The 19,599-nt window shown below is 36.4% G+C and overlaps 2 protein-coding genes across 2 annotated transcripts; both read left to right on the top strand.

Annotated features, from left to right (window-relative positions):
• Positions 1-6,454: 6,454 nt before the first annotated feature.
• On the top strand, positions 6,455-7,439 carry LOC113337797 (starch-binding domain-containing protein 1-like). The gene is made up of 4 exons (XM_026583382.1): positions 6,455-6,729; positions 6,951-6,990; positions 7,087-7,247; positions 7,332-7,439. Exons 1-4 carry the CDS (start codon positions 6,457-6,459, stop codon positions 7,437-7,439), a joined length of 582 nt encoding a protein of 193 aa, XP_026439167.1. The 5' UTR covers positions 6,455-6,456.
• Positions 7,440-11,916: 4,477 nt separating this feature from the next.
• LOC113337880 lies at positions 11,917-13,363 on the top strand. Its single transcript, XM_026583436.1, has 4 exons — positions 11,917-12,118; positions 12,326-12,365; positions 12,470-12,630; positions 12,719-13,363. The coding sequence occupies exons 1-4, from the start codon at positions 12,065-12,067 to the stop codon at positions 13,076-13,078; spliced, it is 615 nt and encodes a 204-aa protein (XP_026439221.1). The 5' UTR covers positions 11,917-12,064; the 3' UTR covers positions 13,079-13,363.
• The last annotated feature ends 6,236 nt before the right edge of the window (positions 13,364-19,599 follow it).

Genomic DNA, 19,599 nt, shown 5'->3' with positions numbered 1-19,599 from the left:
CTTCTATTGGTCTAGGTAAAGGGATTCCCTATATAAGGCATACTGAATAGGTTATTACTATCCAAAAGCAGATTATTAGCATCAATATCACTATGTGGATTTCCACCATCTTTTTCATTCTGATGTAACATGAAATTGAGGTCCCCTATTACAATCCCAGGATTAGTATATGTTGTCCTTAGGTTTCTAAGGTGGTTCCATTGATTCTCCTTGTCACTAGGATTTAGAGCACCATAAATACAAGTCAACAGACTACTGTTATTTTGACTATCAAGTTTGATAGTGTAGTGTATCATATTCAGTTGAGCTTCAATAATATGCAAATCAATTCCATCTTTCCACAGGACACATAACCCTCCTGGAAGGCCTATAGGATCTAAAAGAGTTATATTTGGATACTTGAATCTCTTCAGTAAGTAGCTCATTCTCTTTGACTGATTTTTGGTTTCACTCAAGAAAATTATGTCACGGTTTTGAGTTTTAATGAGCATGTTAAGATGATTTCTAGTATCCTTGTTTCCAAATCCACAAACATTCCAAGAAATGATTTTCATATTTGCAGAAGAATAAGAGAAATTAGTTAGAAAAATAGCAGATTGATTTTGTAAGAGATAACTAAGGTAAATATTATGAAAATAATGCTGGATATTTACAGTTATAAAAAGCTTTTTGTGTATTCCCTTAGTGTTATCAGATTGCTTCTCCTTTGTTGTGAGTCCTTCTGCAGCTTGTGTTTCCAATTGTCCCCCATCATGAGAAACTTTGCTTGATCCAGCTTCATCTTGAGGAGCAGTAATTCTCAACCTTTTGCCTAATCTTGTTGCATCATTTTCATCATCCATATGAGCTGAGGGCTCAGTCCTTGGTACCAGCATAATGCTATCCTTTGGAGGGATGAATCCTATCTTCTTAGTCTCTTTATTCTTTGGGCAGCTAGGAATGATACTGTCATGCCTTCCATTTTCCATAGTCTTCTTATTTGCAGCATTACTAGCTCCAAGGAAGTATGGCTTACTATGAGCTTTTGTTAGAAAATCTTCAGCTGCCTTGCAAACAACACCTTTGGCGTGCTTGATAATGTAGCATTTTGGACAGATGTTATGAGGCTGTTTTTCAAAAAAGAACTTAATCTATCTGGTACATCCTGCATTAGTTTTTGCCATCACACCTCTTCTTAGTGGAAAATTTATATCAACATTGACACAGACTTTGACTCCTTCTTTGTCCACTGGAATTGCATCTTTGGGTTCAATTGCAACAACTTCACCCACCAGTTTTCCAATTTTTGTGACAGAAATAACATTCAAATGCTCAGGCAATAACTTCTTTAATTGGATCCAGAAACATTGATGATTCCAATCCAATTCCTTATAGATAACCTCAGAGTTATAGTGGTGCAGGACAACTAAGTTTTTGTTTAAACTCCATGGCCTGGTTATGAAGATATTGTTCTTTGTTTCTTCATCATTGAATTTTAAAATCATGATGTTTTTATGATCAATTTCCACTACCTTCACTTATCCTTCTGGGATGTGTGACCAGGCAAACTTGATATGATGTTCCACTGCTTTAAATCCCATGTTTCCTTCTTCCATGATAATCATACCAATTAGGCAGTTATCCCAATTTGTTGTATCTTCATTAGTAACAACTTTCACTTCATCTTCTTCCTTATCTAGATCAAGGGCTGCTTGTTTAAACCTTTTAGCTAGGTCAATCACTTGCTCATTATTCTCTTCAGCCATTATACTTTTGTTTGTAAAACAGTTTCCTTGTTCCTCTATGTCTTCAATATCTTGATTTATATAATGAGTTAGCCCAATGAAATTAGGGTTTCTTTCCACAATCAAAGATATTTCTTCACGATATTTTTGGAAAAAATATATTCTATGGTAATTGATATTATATCTATTTGCAGTAACAAACCATATCGCATAAAATACAAAGAGAAGAATCAGGAGCTTGTTACCAAATTTGCAATGACTTTTTTGAATTTCAAATTTTCTCCTCTTCCACCGTTTTTGCCTTTGACTTTTCAGATGAATGATATTGGATTGGTTCTGACTGAGTCGAAAATTCTCATGATGGAGCAACAATGGTGACAACAGGACTTCAAAAAGCCACTTAGCTAACAGAGCAAACGCTGTAAACACAACAAATCTGGAGGCAAACGCCATTAAGGAGATAACAATTTGTAAGCACATTAGGGAAGATTGAAAGTTAGTTGAGATACATATTTAAAAGAAAACTTTGTTGATGTGAAAAACAAGAAAATGAGATCAAAATTAATCCACAAAAGATGCAAGGAATTTTAATGTCTAACCAAATGCGAATGAGAGATATGCATATGAACTCAAAGAAAGAATTAAAATCATTGACGATAGCTTAGGATATAGAGACAAGGATTAAAAATAAAAGTTTTGTTTACTGAGTTGACATTTCAAAATCGCCAATTCGCAGAGCCCAGTGCGAAAATTCCAGAGTTGCTGTTTACTAGTAGATTCTAGTTTGATTTGTTGATTCTTTGCTACGTTCCTTTTTCAGTTTTCATCTTCATCCTTATTCATCTATCTTTTGTATTTCTTTTTCTGTCTAGCTATAATCTACACTTTCATCCATCTATGAATCTGATCAAAACTTAAGGGAATCTTGTCATATAAATAAATTTTTTCTAATCGATAAATCGGTTTTTTATGTAAATTTTAGAGCAATGCTGGAAACAACGAAATTCCATCTCACAAGCGTAAGCGTAAGTTAATCATACTATTGGGTTTTTCTGGTTATGTTACTACTCACTTTATGATCATTGATTATCCATTCGGTTCTTAATTATTTTTTTTATTTTTATTTTTTTTTCTGATATATTCAGTTCAAGAATTTTTCGTCGTTGGCGATGATTCAATCCTTGGTGTTTGGAATCCTTCAAAAGCAATACCATTAAAGTGGTCTCAATATTAATGTTGATTGATATTGGATTGCAAATTTCATATAATATTGTTCAATCTTTTTAAGGATTTACCCATCGGTAAAACAATCCAATTTATGTTCATTCTCAAAGATCCAAAAGGAGAACTTACATGGCAACCTGGCCCAAATTGTTGGGTTTCATGGATCAAGAGAGGAGTGAGAGAGAGATTTGAACAAAACTCACGTAAAGATTACATTTAAAAAAACTTCTCATAATATTTTCATTAACATTGTTGTTGCCTTTTTATAGGCTTATAAATGACAAAGCGTTTCCTCACCCTATTCACTAGGGCACTAACTACATGCAATTGTAAAACGTGGTCACTTGAATAATCACGACTCCTGACTTTTAGGTATCATATACCTATTCAACAGTTCCTAAATACTAGCATAAATTACACGGTTAATTAAAATATCTTAATTCACCAGAGACGTGTTTGGATTATATATCCAACACCTTCCCTTAATTCAAACATGTTCATTCCATTGTCTTGATCACTGCATCATGTATAAGCAGAAACATCATCATCAACGTAACGGTTTCCATCGTCATGGTCTTCATCATAATGATCGTCTTCATCGAATCATTATCTTCATCATTGCATCATCATCATCATAATCATCATCATCTTCGTCATCATCAATTTCAGCAACATTTGTTTGCCACCATCAACCATCATCATCGTCATAACTATATATCACCGATTTTCATCACGTCATCATTATCATCATTGTTAGTGGACTTGCATCCCGTATTACTTCCACTAACCTAACATATCATGCAAACCAGTATCTTGCATATTCATCATCATTAAAACATAACACCATAATATTTTCTTTCCGGCAAGATAACTAACACCTGCAAGAAAAATATCAAAACCATAAATTGTAACAAAATATCTTGAAACCTTTACATATTGTGAACATAAATCCTCATCCTTTTTTTCATAACAATTTATCTTCACACCAAAAACACCAAATAAGGCGAACATATTTTTTTTTCGAAAAACATATTTCTCTCAAACATTATGAAACTTTTTTTTTGAACTCTTCTATGACTGTTTTTCTTTATAACCCTCTCCCTCAACTCAACTCTCAACCCCAGCTCTGATACCATGTTGGATTTCATGGATCAAGAGAGGAGTGAGAGAGAGATTTGAACAAAACTCACGTAAATATTACATTTAAGAAAACTTCTCATAATATTTTCATTAACATTGCTGTTGCCTTTTTATAGGCTTACAAATGACAAAGCATTTCCTCACCCTATTCACTAGGGCACTAACTAAATGCAATTGTAAAACTCACTTGAATAACCAGATTCCTGACTTCTAGGTATCATATACCTATTCAACAGTTCCTAAATACTAGCATAAATTACACGGTTAATTAAAATATCTTAATTCACCAAAGACGTGTTTGGATTATATATCCAACACAAATAGGGTTTTCCAAACAGGGGAAACTAATAAAATAATGATTGTTCTCGAATCCTGGGACTTTGAAGAAGAGCCATTGGCTAACCCAAACACACTAGAGGATGTCACAGGTAATTCGAGTACAAATGAACCATTGGACAATTCAAATGAACTATTGGACAATTCAATATATATACATTGCAGTTCTAACAAATGTGCTATGGTGCTTCTTCTCTATGGATATTCAGCTCAATCGAAGACGGTGAAAGTGAAATATGAACTAAAGTCTCAATGTTTGTTTGGTCAAGAGTATTTTCTCATTGGCGGTGATTCAGCTTTAGGTGGTTGGGACTCTTCAGGTGCAATACCACTAAAATGGTCTGAAAGAGACACTGGAGACGTATGGACGTCAGCTGCCATTGTAAGAATGAATCCAATGAAACCAACCTGTGTTCCTGAACTTTATGTTGTTTACTGAATTGCATGTGCTGATATAATCCTGTTCAATCTTTTTTGTAGGATATGCTGATTGGTAAAACAGTCCAGTTTAGGTTCATACTCAAAGACACAATAACAGGAGAAGTAATTATGGTGAAAAATGACTCTGCCCATGTTATTAAAACTAAAAATTCTGAGGTAATTATTATTTTTTCGAGTCCTTTAATTAGTTTTTTTGTCAAATTGGTCAATCCACATTTTTGTTCTCACTATTTTTTTTTTAATACTTTGCATTTTACTTGTATCCTGTAGGCAGAGTCGACAGAAGAGCCTAGGTTCCCTTCAACTCGGCCCAACCTTTTCAAAGATGAAAAAATATGATCCTACAAAAGATTTCGGTCAATTTTATTAGAGTGCTTAAAGAAAAAAAGAAACAGAAGGGCATTTCATATGCCTGCGACATTTGCTTTCATCACCCGTTTTGCTGGCAAGTACTGTGGTCATGTGTCTGTGCACAAACTTGGTTGTCACTTATTTGTTTCATCTCTTTTTTTCTTAAATACTATCGTTGGAAACTTCATGAGATAGTTGTAGTTAGTCGTAGGCGAATTGGTTTCTTTCGCTTGCAGATATTTTGTTGACTATCGTATCACTTAGATGTAATTTTGGTTTTTATTGGTATAATATGGCGTTAGACCCTGTGGAAATTGTGTAATACCAGGCCCTGATTAAAAAAATATGTATGACATTTATGTTAGTGAAAGTTTGTTACTAAGATTTTTCCCATCTTTCTAAGTATCAGTTTTGCTTGACCAGCTATGAAATTTGATTTGTCTATGCATTCAGCTTCGTCTTCCTGCGGTTGTATTATAGGAAGTTACCACGTTTTTTGACGGCCGGCTTGTGGCTCACATTCTCCCAACAGTTAAAATATAAAAGTAATCGGATTGTTTAGAAACTAAATAGCGGTGCTTCGCAACATTTTTCCTCGCTAGTATTCGTGGCTCGACTTCCGATCACCTCATGTCAGGTTAGGTAAAGTTGGTTGAACAACGTATCATAGATTAAGACTCATTGTTCAATTTTGACTGTGTTAACCTTACATATCTGTGAACTGTAAAATGTTTCATCCTACCAAGAAAAAACATGCGAGTTACCAATATTTGAGAAAAGGTTGACATATCCATGTACGAGGAACTAGCCTCAGTTCAGTTGTGTAAGCCTTGAATACAGGCTTGGTTTCTATTCGGGTTTTCCTTGTCTCTGACTCATAAGCCCGGTAGTATCTCTTTTGTAAGAACCCTTTTTTGGGGCATGCACAAACTTTTGTGTTCTACATATCAATAGCCGTGCGTATCCTAAGAGATAAGTAGGTTATTAAATTACCCTCATTGAATTTGACCGTGTCCTAACTGTATAGAGAGAGAGAAAACGTTATCAAACAAAGTAAACAAATAAATCCCAAAGCAAATAGAACTAGATTATAGCAGACTAGACTATTATTTATACAGGAGAATGAATCCATTCTGTATTTCTGTTACTCTGTGCGGGTCTTCTGGTTATGACTCTTTATATGTAACACCCCCTCTCTACTCTTTTTCGATCTAAAATTATCGTTCTTGATAGCTTGATAATGGAAACCCTGATGAGTTCTTCTTCTTCTCCAGCTTCTTCACTCCTTCTCCGAAGTAGTAAGAACAGATCATTTTCATCTGCAAAATCAACTCCTCTTCTCTCGACTAGTAATAAACCTGAGTTTGTTAGTTTGTTTCCTGCTTCTCATCAGAAACGTAGTAATTACAACAATGTCGATGTATCTCATTCGATTTCACCACAATTTAAAGCTATTATTATTGGATCAGTTTCTTGCAGATCTACTTCCTGTGAATCCTCTTTTTATCCCCAGGTATCTGCTATTCAGTTACTGGTTATTTCTCAGTGGATTATACTTAGATTTATAATTTGATATCTTGTATTTTTGTTGTTGTTTGTTAATTCTTTGCTAAATGTCAGTTCTTGTTAATTACCTAATAAGAAAATGGGTTCTCGAACCTCAGTAAGAAAATAACTAATTAAGAAATCGAATCTGTCGAAGTTTTAACTGATTAGTCTTTATGTAAATTGTAGAGCAATGCTGCAAACACTGAAATTCCATCTCAAGAATCGTGTAAGTCATAATATTTCATTCTTGTGGTTCTGTAATTACTCAAGCTATATATGATCATTGTGTACATTGATTATCTAATATATATGTTCTTTTTAGTCCAATCGAAGACGGTCAAAGTGAGATTTCAACTGATGCAGGAGTGTTCGTATGGTAAAGAATTTCTAGTCGTTGGCGATGATCCGATCTTGGGTGCTTGGGACCCTTCAAGTGCGATACCATTAAAATGGTCGGAAGGAAACCTCTGGAAAGCTCAACTTGTAAGAATGGATTCAATTAATTAATGAGGCCAACAGGATTTGATAGTAAATTTTGATTTGATTGTTTTTATGTTCTTTTTATAGGATGTGCCGACTGATAAAATAATCCAGTTTAAATTCATACTCAAAGATCCAAAAACAGGAGAGATTATATGGGATCCTCGCCCAAACAGAGTTTTTCGAACATGGTAAACTAAAATGGTCTTTGTTTTCGAAGACTGGGATGGTGTTTTTGGAGACTGCCGCATTTTATTCGAAGAAACTCGTCACCATTTGTCCGCTCAGTAGTGATATTTCTTCAATCCCGCCCGACCTCCTTCTCAAAAATCTAGCTTTGATATTAGACGATTCTGATGAACTTCATTAGTGTACTTAAAGTATAAAAGAAACAATAGAAGGTCCTTCTCATACTTAGTCGACATTTACTTTCATTCTGGTTATCATGGACACCAATACTGGCAAGTATTGTTATCGTGTCTATGCATAAACTTCTTTGTCCCTAGAGCCACTATTTGTTTTGATCCCTTATTTTCTTAGATAGGTTTTTTTCGCTTGCAGATATTTTGTTGATTACTCGTATACATAATCTTTCGTTTAGTGTCAGCGATAGACCCATTGAACTCTACGTATTTTTTCTTTTTTTTAATCGAAACCTAAAGAAGAATGCACGGTTTCCAACCAAGCAGTCCGATGTACAAGAAAAAAATCCGAGATATTGATAAAGATATGTACGTACAGAACCAATTTGACTCATATACTCTATTTCAGGGGATCTAATATAGAGATCTCATTCGACTTCACCTCCACTGCCTTGGGATTGCAAGAAAAACCTAAGCTCCACGCCGATGACTTCACTAATTGTCGCTTGTTTAGTTTTACAAATCTTCCAAAGGTCAGGATACTTCAATTCAATTTGAGTGGAATGTCAGTACACCAATTATCATTCGAGTGGAATGTCAGTACACCAATTATCATTCGAGAAACTAGTTTTTTCCCCATTTTTTACTGTGATGCGAGTGTTAGATTTGATAAGAGAGAGCGAACCCATAATTCCTTTCCAAAGACTTAAACCATGAGAAGAAGATACCTACCTTATTTGGGTACCACCCAGCTGCATTACCTCCGTGCTTTTGATGAATTATTGACCTCCATAAACTACTCTTTTCCGTACCATATCTCCAAAACCACTTCGTAAGTAAAGCCCTATTTGTCGCCTTAATCTTCCTGATACCTAAACCTCCTTTAGATTTCGATCTGCGACCTTTTAGTAATACTAGGATATCAATACTTCTTTATATAAAGCCGAATGTTAATGATGACGTGTCGTTCTCATATTAAATTTTGACAATTTTGTCCGACGTGTCATCACCATAATTTGCTGGAAAAAATTGAAAGGAAATGTCGCTTGGAATCGGTTTATGAATAGACACATTTTGAGAATCCTCTGCCTCTTAATTTCGAAGAGTTGGGACCTATTGGCCAGTGACGAACTTTTATTTAACACAGCCAAACGATTCGATGCCATCTCAAAGTCAGGGCAATGCTATCATAAAATAAACAGGTCTAGACTAAGATATTTTCATAAAACACAGTCAAACGATTCAACGCCATCTTGAGGTCATGGTGAAGGAAATTTGTAATTCGATTGTCATCTTAAGGTCAGGGTGAAGCAAATTTGTTATTCGATTTTGAAAACCAGCAATCCTGTTTTATTTTCTAAAGGAATGTAGGGAGAATCACTTTGAAAACCCCGTCATCTTTTTCCTTGGGACGTCAATTTCTTTATTTGAAGTTTCTAACTCATGAAATTACAAACCCAACTTACTCCACAGAAGGATGTCTCTTAACAGTTGACAATACGAAAAGACTGAGAGTATTCATTTCCCTTCGCTCGAGAATTCAGAGAAGATAAATGGCTTTTGAAACGCCTTTCGAAACGCCTTTTGAAACGCCTATACAGAAAGATGCATCTTTCGAACCCGTTTTTTAGGTTATTATCCGTTGCTGATCTCATGGTTGAGATGGCCGGTATGAACGTCCTGACATCTTCGCTGCTCAAATTTTGTAGATCTGATTTGTCGGAGTTTTGTCTGATCATCTCTTTAATCGTATTATTTTGGATTACATGGTTTGCTCTATCACTGACCGCATACTTCTCATGATTTATTTTTTATTTTTACATTGTTATTTGAAATCAATGGTGACGATGATGATAAAACTGGTATCAGACGGATGGTTTCTCTCAATCGGTGTATCGTTCCATTAAGCAAAAGCCATATTTATACAGTAATAAATACAATAAAGAGAAAATAAGAGAAAATAACTAGGAAAAGGAAACTAACTAAAAACTAATAAATAAGGATAATAATCCTTGATAACTAAGTAACACTAATACGGTAACAATATCTTTAGCATACTAATACGAAATAATATCTTATCAATACGAAATAATATATCTTTAACACCCCTCCTCAAACTCAAGATGGCTTGAGTTTGCATATGGAATTTCTGAACTCGGAAACTCTGATCTCTGAACATGGCACGTGGATTGTAACACACGGATTGCGGCACGCCAACTGCTGCACACGGATTGTGGCCTACTGATTGCGGCCCATACACACTGACCTGAACTATGAAAACGGATCTCTGAACACTGAAATTCTAAATCACTGGTCTTTAAACGCTGAACTCTTAACGATGGTATCTAAACAGCGGAACAACATTGATGTCGGACAATAAAAACTGAAATCTATAACATCAAATTTTGCATCTTCTATGTGGGAACAATTTCTTATCACTAGTAGCATATTTCTTGACGGAGAAACTAGATTTGCAGCGGGGCTGATTGGATCTAATCCGGCTCTGATACCATGATAAAACAGGTATCAGAGGGATGGTTTCACTCAATCGGTTTCAAGTCTAAGTTTTGGGAAAGGTAACGGTGAAGTAATTACGAGTTGTGTTGTTTTTTATGGCTAGGCTTCGGTTCTCAGCGAAGGTCCAGAAGAAAAAGATAATAAAGGTTTGGAATTCAATTCACATTTACATGATCCAATTGTGTGTACGGAAGGATTCAAGCGACGATGACTTGGATGTTGTTTGTCGTTAGGAAGTACGTATATGAAAACGCCTGAGATTAACTTATCACTTATGCAGTAGTATTTCCAATTAAACGAACAGGAGACGTATTTAATAAAAGGCGAAAACGGACAACTGGTTTTTGAAAGATTGGCAAGGCTTTACCATGCACATACATTGACTAGAAGACAAGCTTTACGTCCTTAGGTTTCAACATACTAAAAGAACCGCATGCTGTTGTGGAAACACAAAATTAGTTAAAAAGATCAAAATCAAGAATTTTTGGGTGAAGTGGACAGTTAGATTTTGATACTGTTTAAATGGACAAAAATGTAAAAAATAGGCTGGATGTAACCAGTTTCATCGTGCCCATTTTCAAATATTTTTTCTTATTTTTAATTTACACAGGATGTATCCAGTTTCATCCTTACTATTTTTTTTGGCCATTTCACCCAAACTATTTTTTTACTCGTCCATTTGAACCGTGATTTAAAAATATTTGGACAAATGACCAATTTTCCGTAATTCAATCAAGTAAGTATCAATGCCGACTAGAACAAAAAGTATCCCCCAATTTCTCCACCATTTTTAAGGTATCCAAACATTTGTTTTTTCTTTTTCTTTTTGCAATGTGATCGAAAAATTATTTACTCTGCAACATTTATCATCTACTGATACACATTGAGAAAGTCATTCTTATTCTGTTTAGAGCTTAATATTTAGTTAGGTTCAAAAATGTACAAATTTTTTTTACAAGTAAGAAATGTCAAATTAAAGGATCAATCCACTTCATTTTCAATGTGTTGATCATCTCTACCCAAGGATACTAGACTTGTGCATTACAACCAATCGACTTAGAATAATAGATAAAAGTGATTTTAGGATTATTGCTGATATTAAGTCATAAATTATTAACAACATACTAAAATATCTACAAAACAAAACTGATGAATGGGTTACCCTTCCATTAGTGTTTTGAAACTTGGCAGTTTGAAAAGAATGTGGAACTTCAATTTTTTCCAAAAGAGAACAAGATTTTGATACTTACGTGATTGAATTACGGAAAATGGGTCATTTATCCAAATATTTTTAAATCACGGTTCAAATGGACATTGTTTGATGTTGAAACCATGAAAATAAACTAAAGCAACGACATGAACGAGAGGAGAAATCATAGGGGTGAGACGAAGGAAGGAAAAAAAAGAGAAAACTATAGAATCATCAAACAGTGGAAGAAAAACATCCTACTGGGAGAGAAAAAACCACCATGAGATGAAGAGAGAAAACCTTGACCAAGTCAGGAGAACGACGGCCAGAATTGACCCGAGAGAGAGACAAAATCATGTCTATATCTTCATCTACACAACTGATTTGACCGAGTCCTAACCGTATTGAAACTTAAATCTAAAAAATAGAGAGAAAAGGTTATCGAACAAAGTAAACAAATAAATCTAGATTAATATTATATAGGAGAACGAATCCATTCTGTATTTCTATCTAAAATTATCATTCTTGATAGCTTGATAATGGAAACCCTTATGCGTTCTTCTTCTTCAGCTTCTTCACTCCTTTTTCAGAGTAGTAAGAACAGATCATTTTCATCTCCAAGATCAGCTCCTCTTGTCTCGACTAGTAATAAACCTGAGTTTGTTAGTTTCTTTCCTGCTTCTTCTCATCAGAAACGAAGTAATCACAATAACTTATCTCTGGCGATTTCATTATCACGATTTAAAGCTATTATGGGATCAGTTATTAGCAGATCTTGTTCCTCTAAGTCATCTTTTAATCCCCAGGTAATTTTCTCATTACCTTTGCTATTTAATTAGTGATTCTTTGGTTCTTTCTTATTTTTTGGTTATACTTAGTTTGATTTGTCATTCGATTTCTTGGTTTTTTTTTTTTTTAATTTCGGGTTATTCTTGAACCTCGGTAAGAAAATAACTAATCAATAAATCGGATCTGTTGAAGTTATAACTGATTAACCTTCATGTAAACTGAAGGGCAATGCTGCAGACATTGAATTTCCATCTCAAGAAACGCGTAAGTTTGTAGTCATATTGCATTTTTCTAGTTCTGTAATTGATTACTATTCTTTACATTGATTATCTAATATATGTGTTCTTTTTTTTCTCTCGATATTTTAGTTCAATCGAAGACGGTCAAAGTGAGATTTCAACTGATGCAAGAGTGTTCGTATGGTCAAGAATTTCTAGTCGTTGGCGATGATCCGATCTTGGGTGCTTGGGACCCTTCTAGTGCAGTACCATTAAAATGGTCGGAAGGAAACCTCTGGAAAGCTGAACTTGTAAGAATGGATTCAATCAACTAATGACACCAACATGGTTTGCTAGCTAGTACATTTTGATATGATTGTTTTTATGTTCTTTTTGTAGGATGTTCCGATTGATAAAACAATCGAGTTTAAATTCGTACTCAAAGATCCAAATACAGGAGAGGTTATATGGCATCCTCGCCCAAACAGGGTTTTTCAAACATGGGAAACTAAATTGATTGTTGTTTACGAAGACTGGGACATTATTTTTGGAGACTGGCACATTTTATTCGAAGACTGGGACGCCGTAGGGTTTCTTCAAACATGGGTAGACTTGCCCAATTCGAACGAGAAGAGACTCGTCGTCGTTAAGCCGCTCAGTAGTTCTCTGCTCAGTAGTGCTGATGTTTCTTCAATCCGGCTCGACCTCCTTTTCGAAAGTCTAGCTTTTCAACTAAAAAATATGGATGAACTTCAGTAGGGTACTAAAAGAATAAAGTAGACGAAACAATATAAGGTCCTTTTTTGTAGGCCGTCGACATTCAATTTCATCACTTGTTTTGCTGGTCATCATGGACACAAATACTGGCAAATACTGTTGTCTTGTGTCTATATATGCATAAACTCCTTTGTCCCGGGAGCCACTATTTATTTTCATCCCTTTTTTTAGATACTACCGATGGCACCTTTCGCCCAGGTGGTATTTCAATTGAATAAGGAGTGTGCGTTAGGTAAGAAATTCTACTCGTGGGCGATGATCCGACCTTGGGTGCTTGGGACCCTGCAAGTGCTGTTAACACAACGTGACTCGACATGGCAGTCTTTGTATATTAGGAAATTGTGTTTAGTTAGGAAAGCTAGTATCCTAAGCTTCAGTCAGCTGTGCATATATATATATGTGTATGGAATCTCTTGTATAGTCGGTTAAGAAAACTTAATAAACTGTTCTCTTCTAGTTCGTCTTCTTGTCTCTTCTCTTCAAGTTAAATCTAAGTAGTTAAACCTAAAACCTAGTAGTTCTAACTTGGTATCAGCTAGGGTTAGGTCCTCCAAAATTCATGTCTACCGAACCTTCAACTGTTTCTTCTACCAGCGGTGTTCCAATGTCTTCAACTGCTTCTTCACATACTTCAGTTATGGCCTCCGTTCAATTCTCTCAACCTCACCATATCATTACAGTTAAACTTGATGAAAACAACTATTCTTTGTGGCGTGCTCAATTTTTGTCATATCTTCAGGGTTACGAACTTGATGGACATGTTACTCGTACGAAACCCTGCCCATCTTCTCCTGTTGATGGTGGTTCTCCTTCACCGACTTTTCTTTCTTGGACAAAACAAGACAAAATCCTAGTAAGTTGGTTATTTTCATCTCTTACACCTGCTGTTTTTCGTCACGTCCATCGTCTTACAACTTCCAAAGCAATCTGGGACTCTCTTGAAGCTCAATATGCATCTAAATCTGATGCTTAAATTCATCATCTTCACTGTGAGCTACGTGCTTTGAAAAAATGATCAAAAACCATGAGATAATATATCAATTATGCTCGAGATTTGGTGGATAGTCTCGCTGCTGCCAATACCACAGTCACCGACAAGGAATTCCGACATTGTCTTCTCGCTGGCCTGGACAGTTCGTATGATGCCATTGTCATATCTTTAACCACCACAATGGGTTCTCTTACTGTAGAAGACCTTACGTTTCTCCTTACTTTCGAACTGCGAGTTGAACATCAGGCTAAGGCACTGAATTCGCATCATGTTGCCAACGTTGCTGCTGCTGCACATTTCCGCTCCTCTACTGCAAGCACATCTCGCTTCTCTGCACCAACCAATCCATCTGCAACTGGTTCATCTTCGTATGCTGCTGCACCTGGTATGTCTCGTTTCCCTGCTAATCGTTCTCAACAGCGAGCTACTGCACCTAGTACAACTTCGTATGCCGCTGGTCGTTCAAAACTGCTCTGTCAACTTTGTGGTCGTGAAAACCATGAAGCCCCAGACTTCTGGAACCGCTTCGATCGCAGATTTCTTCCTCCTCAACGACAACCACCGGCTTCTGCACCTCGTGCTTATAGTGCTCAAACTGGTTTATTGCCAACTCCTCCTTGGACTCCTGACAGTGGTGTTACGGATCATATAACAAATGATCTTTCTCGTCTTCAGTTTTCAACCGAGTATACTGGCCCTGATCAAATTCAGATGGGTAATGTCTCTTCTATTCCAATTTCTAATGTTGGTTCTTCTGTTTTTGGAACTCCCAATCGTAAGTTGCAACTTCGTAATGTTCTCTATACACCTCAAATATCTCATAATCTCTTGTCAGTATCTCGTTTTACTACTGACAATAATGTCTTATTTGAATTTCATCCAAATTTTTGTCTTGTGAAGGATCGATGTACCTGGAAGGTTCTTCTTCGCGACAGTAGGAGGGGTGGTCTCTATCAACTTGATGCTTCATTTAAATCGCTTAAAGCTTACATAGGAGAACGTGCTACCTTACAAGATTGGCACTTTAGGTTGGGACATCCAATGATGCGTACAGTTCGTAAAGTCGTCTCTCAGTTTTCACTTCCGGTTTCTAGTCAAACTATTAAGTTTTGTTCATCTTGTCATGAACATAGGAGTCATAAGTTACCTTTTCATCCTAGTAAAACTATTTATTTGAATCCATTAGATTTAATTGTCTCCGATGTATGGGGACCTTATCATGTTTTATCTAATGAAGGATACAGATATTATATCATATTTATTGATGCGTTTAGTCGTTTTACTTGGATGTTTCCTATGTCTCAAAAATCTGATGTCTTTTCTATATTCTTTTTGTTTCAGAAGCATGTTGAAAATCTTTTTAATCGGAAAATTAAGATTTTTCAATCTGATAATGCACTCGAGCAAACTTACTCCGCATCTTCAGCAACTTGGTATTTTTCATAGATTTTCATGTCCACATACTTCTTAACAAAATGGTTTAGTGGAACGTCATCATCGTCATATTCGTGAAACTGGTCTTACGATTCTAAACATGGCTTATGTACCATCCTCGTGTTGGTGTGATTCTTTTTATACTTCTTGTTATTTAATGAACCGTGTTCCTTCCACTTCTATCCATAATTCTTCTCCGTATGAAGCTCTTTTTAGTGTCTCACCAGATTACACTCTTCTTCGTGTGTTTGGTTGTTTGTGTTATCCTCACCTGCGACCATATAGGTCTCATAAAATGGAACCTCTTTCTTCTCCTTGTGTTTTATTGGATACAGTCCACCTCAAAAGGGTTACAAATGCCTTCACATTCCTACAGGACGAATATATGTTAGTCGTCATGTTGTGTTTGATGAGACCACTTTCCCCTTTGCGTCCGCATCATCACCTTCTCCGGCATCTACCTCTTCACAGGTACCTATTTCTCATCCCCTGATTTTTTCTTTACCACCGATATTGCTTTACCCGTTCCAACGTTCAGATAGAACGTCATATTTCTGATGTGTCTATTGATATCCTGCCGACAGACAATACAAGAATTGTCAGCTCTGTCAGCCATCCTTCCCATCAGCAACTGACAGCACCTGCATCTGCCAATCATCAGCTACAGCCGACAGCCCCTGCTTCTGTCAATGTTCAGCCACAGCAGACAGCACCTGCACCTACTTCTGTCACCACTCCACTACAGCCAACAACACCTGCATCTGTTTGATCAGCTACTGTTTCCAACGTCTGTTTCCACCACTACAACACCTGCACCTACATCTGTTTCGGTCCCAACGTCTGCAACAGCACCAGTACCCACTACAGCGTCTACTTCAGCTCCCACCATGGACTTCTCAGAACCTGCGACAGCACCCGCTTCCACCACACACCCAATGGGGACTAGGGCTAGAGATGGAATTTTTAAACCAAATTCAAAATATGCTTTGGTATGTGATTCACTTACTGAGCCTACTTGTATTTCTCAGGCTCATAAAGATCCACAGTGGCGTACATCATCCGATGACGATATCAATGCATTGATTCGAAATGGTACGTGGTCATTAGTTCCATATGATCCTTCTATGAATGTTATTGAATGTAAATGGGTATTTCGAATCAAACGTAATCCTGATGGTACTATTGCACGTCGCAAATCTCGCTTGGTTGCAAAAGGTTACAATTAAAAAGAAGGAATTGATTACTATGAAACGTTTAGTCCGGTTGTTAAACCATGTACTATACGTATTATTCTTACATTGGCTCTATCTTCCAATTGGCCTATTCATCAGCTTGATATGCAGAATGCTTTCTTACATGACGAACTTCAAGAAGAGGTGTATATGAAACAGCCACCGGGCTATGTGGATTCTCGGTTTCCTACACATGTTTGCAAGTTACATCGTTCTCTCTACGGACTCAAACAAGCTCCTCGTGCGTGGTATCACAGACTTAGTACCTTTTTGCTACAAATTGGTTTCGTTACTTCGAAATGTGACTCGTCTCTGTTGGTCTACGTGGATGATATTATAGTTACTGGCTCCAGTACTCCAGGTATCACTTCTATTCTCACCCGTTTACAACAAGAATTTGCGATTAAAGATCTTGGTTCGTTGTCTTATTTTCTTGGCATTGAGGCAATTCGTACTTCTTCGGGGTTATTTCTTTCTCAACAGCGTTATGCTCATGATCTTCTTATTCGAGCAAAAATGGATGGAGTCAAACCAATTCATACTCCACTTAGTACTTCTGGAGACATTTCCTTTGATCGTAGCCCTTTATTGGCTGATGCAACTGAATACCGTAGTATTGTTGGCGCTTTACAATATTTGACATTTACTCGTCCAGATCTTGCATATGTTGTTAATAAAGTTTGTCAGTTTATGCATTCCCCTACTGAGTTTCACTGGAGTTTAGTTAAGCGCATACTTCGTTATCTCAAGAATACTTCTACCTTTGGTATACTTCTTCGGCCATCTCCTTCTCTACAGTTATCCTTCAATGCTTATACTGATTCTGATTGGGTTGGTTCTCTTGATGATCGTCGTTCTACTAGTGGATATTGTGTTTATTTGGGTGGAAATATTGTCTCCTGGAGTGCTCGTAAACAGAAAACGGTATCTCGTTCTAGTACTGAAGCTGAATATGGGGACTTGCCATTGCAACTGCAGAAATTATGTGGATCCAGTCACTCATTTCGGAATTTCGCATATCTGCTTGTTCTCCTCCTATTTTATGGTGTGACAATCTTGGTGCAACTTATCTTACTGTTAATCCTATATTTCATGCACGAACGAAGCACGTTGAAATAGACTATCACTTTGTTCATGATCAAGTGGCTTCCAAACTACTTGACGTTCGTTTTATACCATCTAAAGATCAGATTGCGGACATATTCACAAAACCACTTTCTAAAAACAGGTTTTCTCTTTTACGGTTCAAACTTACGGTTCAGGATAACCCGTTACGCTTGCGGGAGGGTGTTAACACAACGTGACTCAACATGGTAGTCTTTGTATATTTTGTAGTCTTTGTATATTTGGAAATTGTGTTTAGTTAGGACAGCTAGTATCCTAAGCTTCACGTCAGCTGTGCATATATATGTGTATCGAATCTCTTGTACAGTCAGTTAAGAAAACTCAATAAACTGTTCTCTTCTAGTTCGTCTTCTTGTCTCTTTTCTTCAAGTTAAACCTAAGTAGTCAAACCTAGAACCTAGTAGTTCTAACTAGTGCCATACCATTATATTGGTTGCAAGGACACGTTTGGACGACAGCTGAACTTGTAAAAATTAATGGATCCAATTAATTAATTAATTAATGATGCTAACAAGGTTTGATAGCAAATTTTGATATAATTGTTCTTTTTTGTAGGATTTGCCGATTAAAACAATCCAGTATAAGCTCATACTCAGAGATCCCATTAAAGGAGAGGTTATATGGCAATCTGGCCAAAACAGGATATTAGAAACATGGGAAACTATTAATGAAACCATTCTTGTTCCGGGAAACTGGGAGTGGGACATTGTTTACTGGGAACGCGTGGCCGATTCAAATATAAAGGGTGCTGGTGATGAAAAAGACTGACAAATCAACTAATGCAGAGTCGGCACCTGATTTCCCTTCAATTCTGCGCAACCTTCTCAAAGATATATCTAGTTTTCGATACTAGAAAGTTCGGATGAACTATAAAAGAAACAAAAGAAGTCTTTCATACAGGAAAGTGTGGTCTTGTGCCTGTGTCTGGTTCCTCTTTCTTTTTTTTTTCCTTCTATACTATCGATGGTAACTCGTGAGATGGTAGCAATTAGTCACAGGCCAATTGGATTTTTTTTTGTTCGCATATATTTTGTTGATTACTCGTATCGCTGAAATGTAATTTTTGGTTTTTACTTGTATAATACAGCATCAGACCCTGTGGTAATTGTTGATCAAAAAAGTTCACTTGATTTTGCAAATGCAAAAATCCCACATAGTAGAATTGATCTCGAGTCTTTTGGTCATTATAGCAACCACGGAGAAATTAGTCCGCCCCCATGATTTGGACGCTCCACTTCAAATTCTATGATCGAACGAAAAATTTGAAAGAAACAGCCGACAAAAAACAAAGAAAACATATTATGCTGTTACGTGATTAATGCTGGTTAATAAATCTGGCATCATTTGCATGGAATGTAGCCCCTAAACCGAGTGCGTCTTTATCCTTCACAATACCATCTGAACCCAAAGCAGCACATGGAACATCTTATCTACTGCAGAAGACAAGATGATTCAACCCAAACTTAATGTTCGTCCTTGAGATATAAGCAAAAGATCGATGCTCAATTCAACTAGCGTAAAATTATAAATTTTAGTATCAATATAAAAAAAGGTTTGTGATTTACACAGATTAAAACCAATAAATGGTACAAATCAATGCAAATAATGTTACAGAAACACAAAATAAACTTAATTGTCAAAATAATACCATGAAACATAGGAATGTGATAACGAAATTTAACATAAGATTTGATACAATTGACGCAGTTGTATCCACTTAG

The sequence above is a fragment of the Papaver somniferum genome, unplaced genomic scaffold, assembly GCF_003573695.1.
Source record: "Papaver somniferum cultivar HN1 unplaced genomic scaffold, ASM357369v1 unplaced-scaffold_18, whole genome shotgun sequence".
Classification (NCBI taxonomy): Eukaryota; Viridiplantae; Streptophyta; class Magnoliopsida; order Ranunculales; family Papaveraceae; genus Papaver; species Papaver somniferum.
This window is presented reverse-complemented; position numbering and strand designations above follow the sequence as displayed.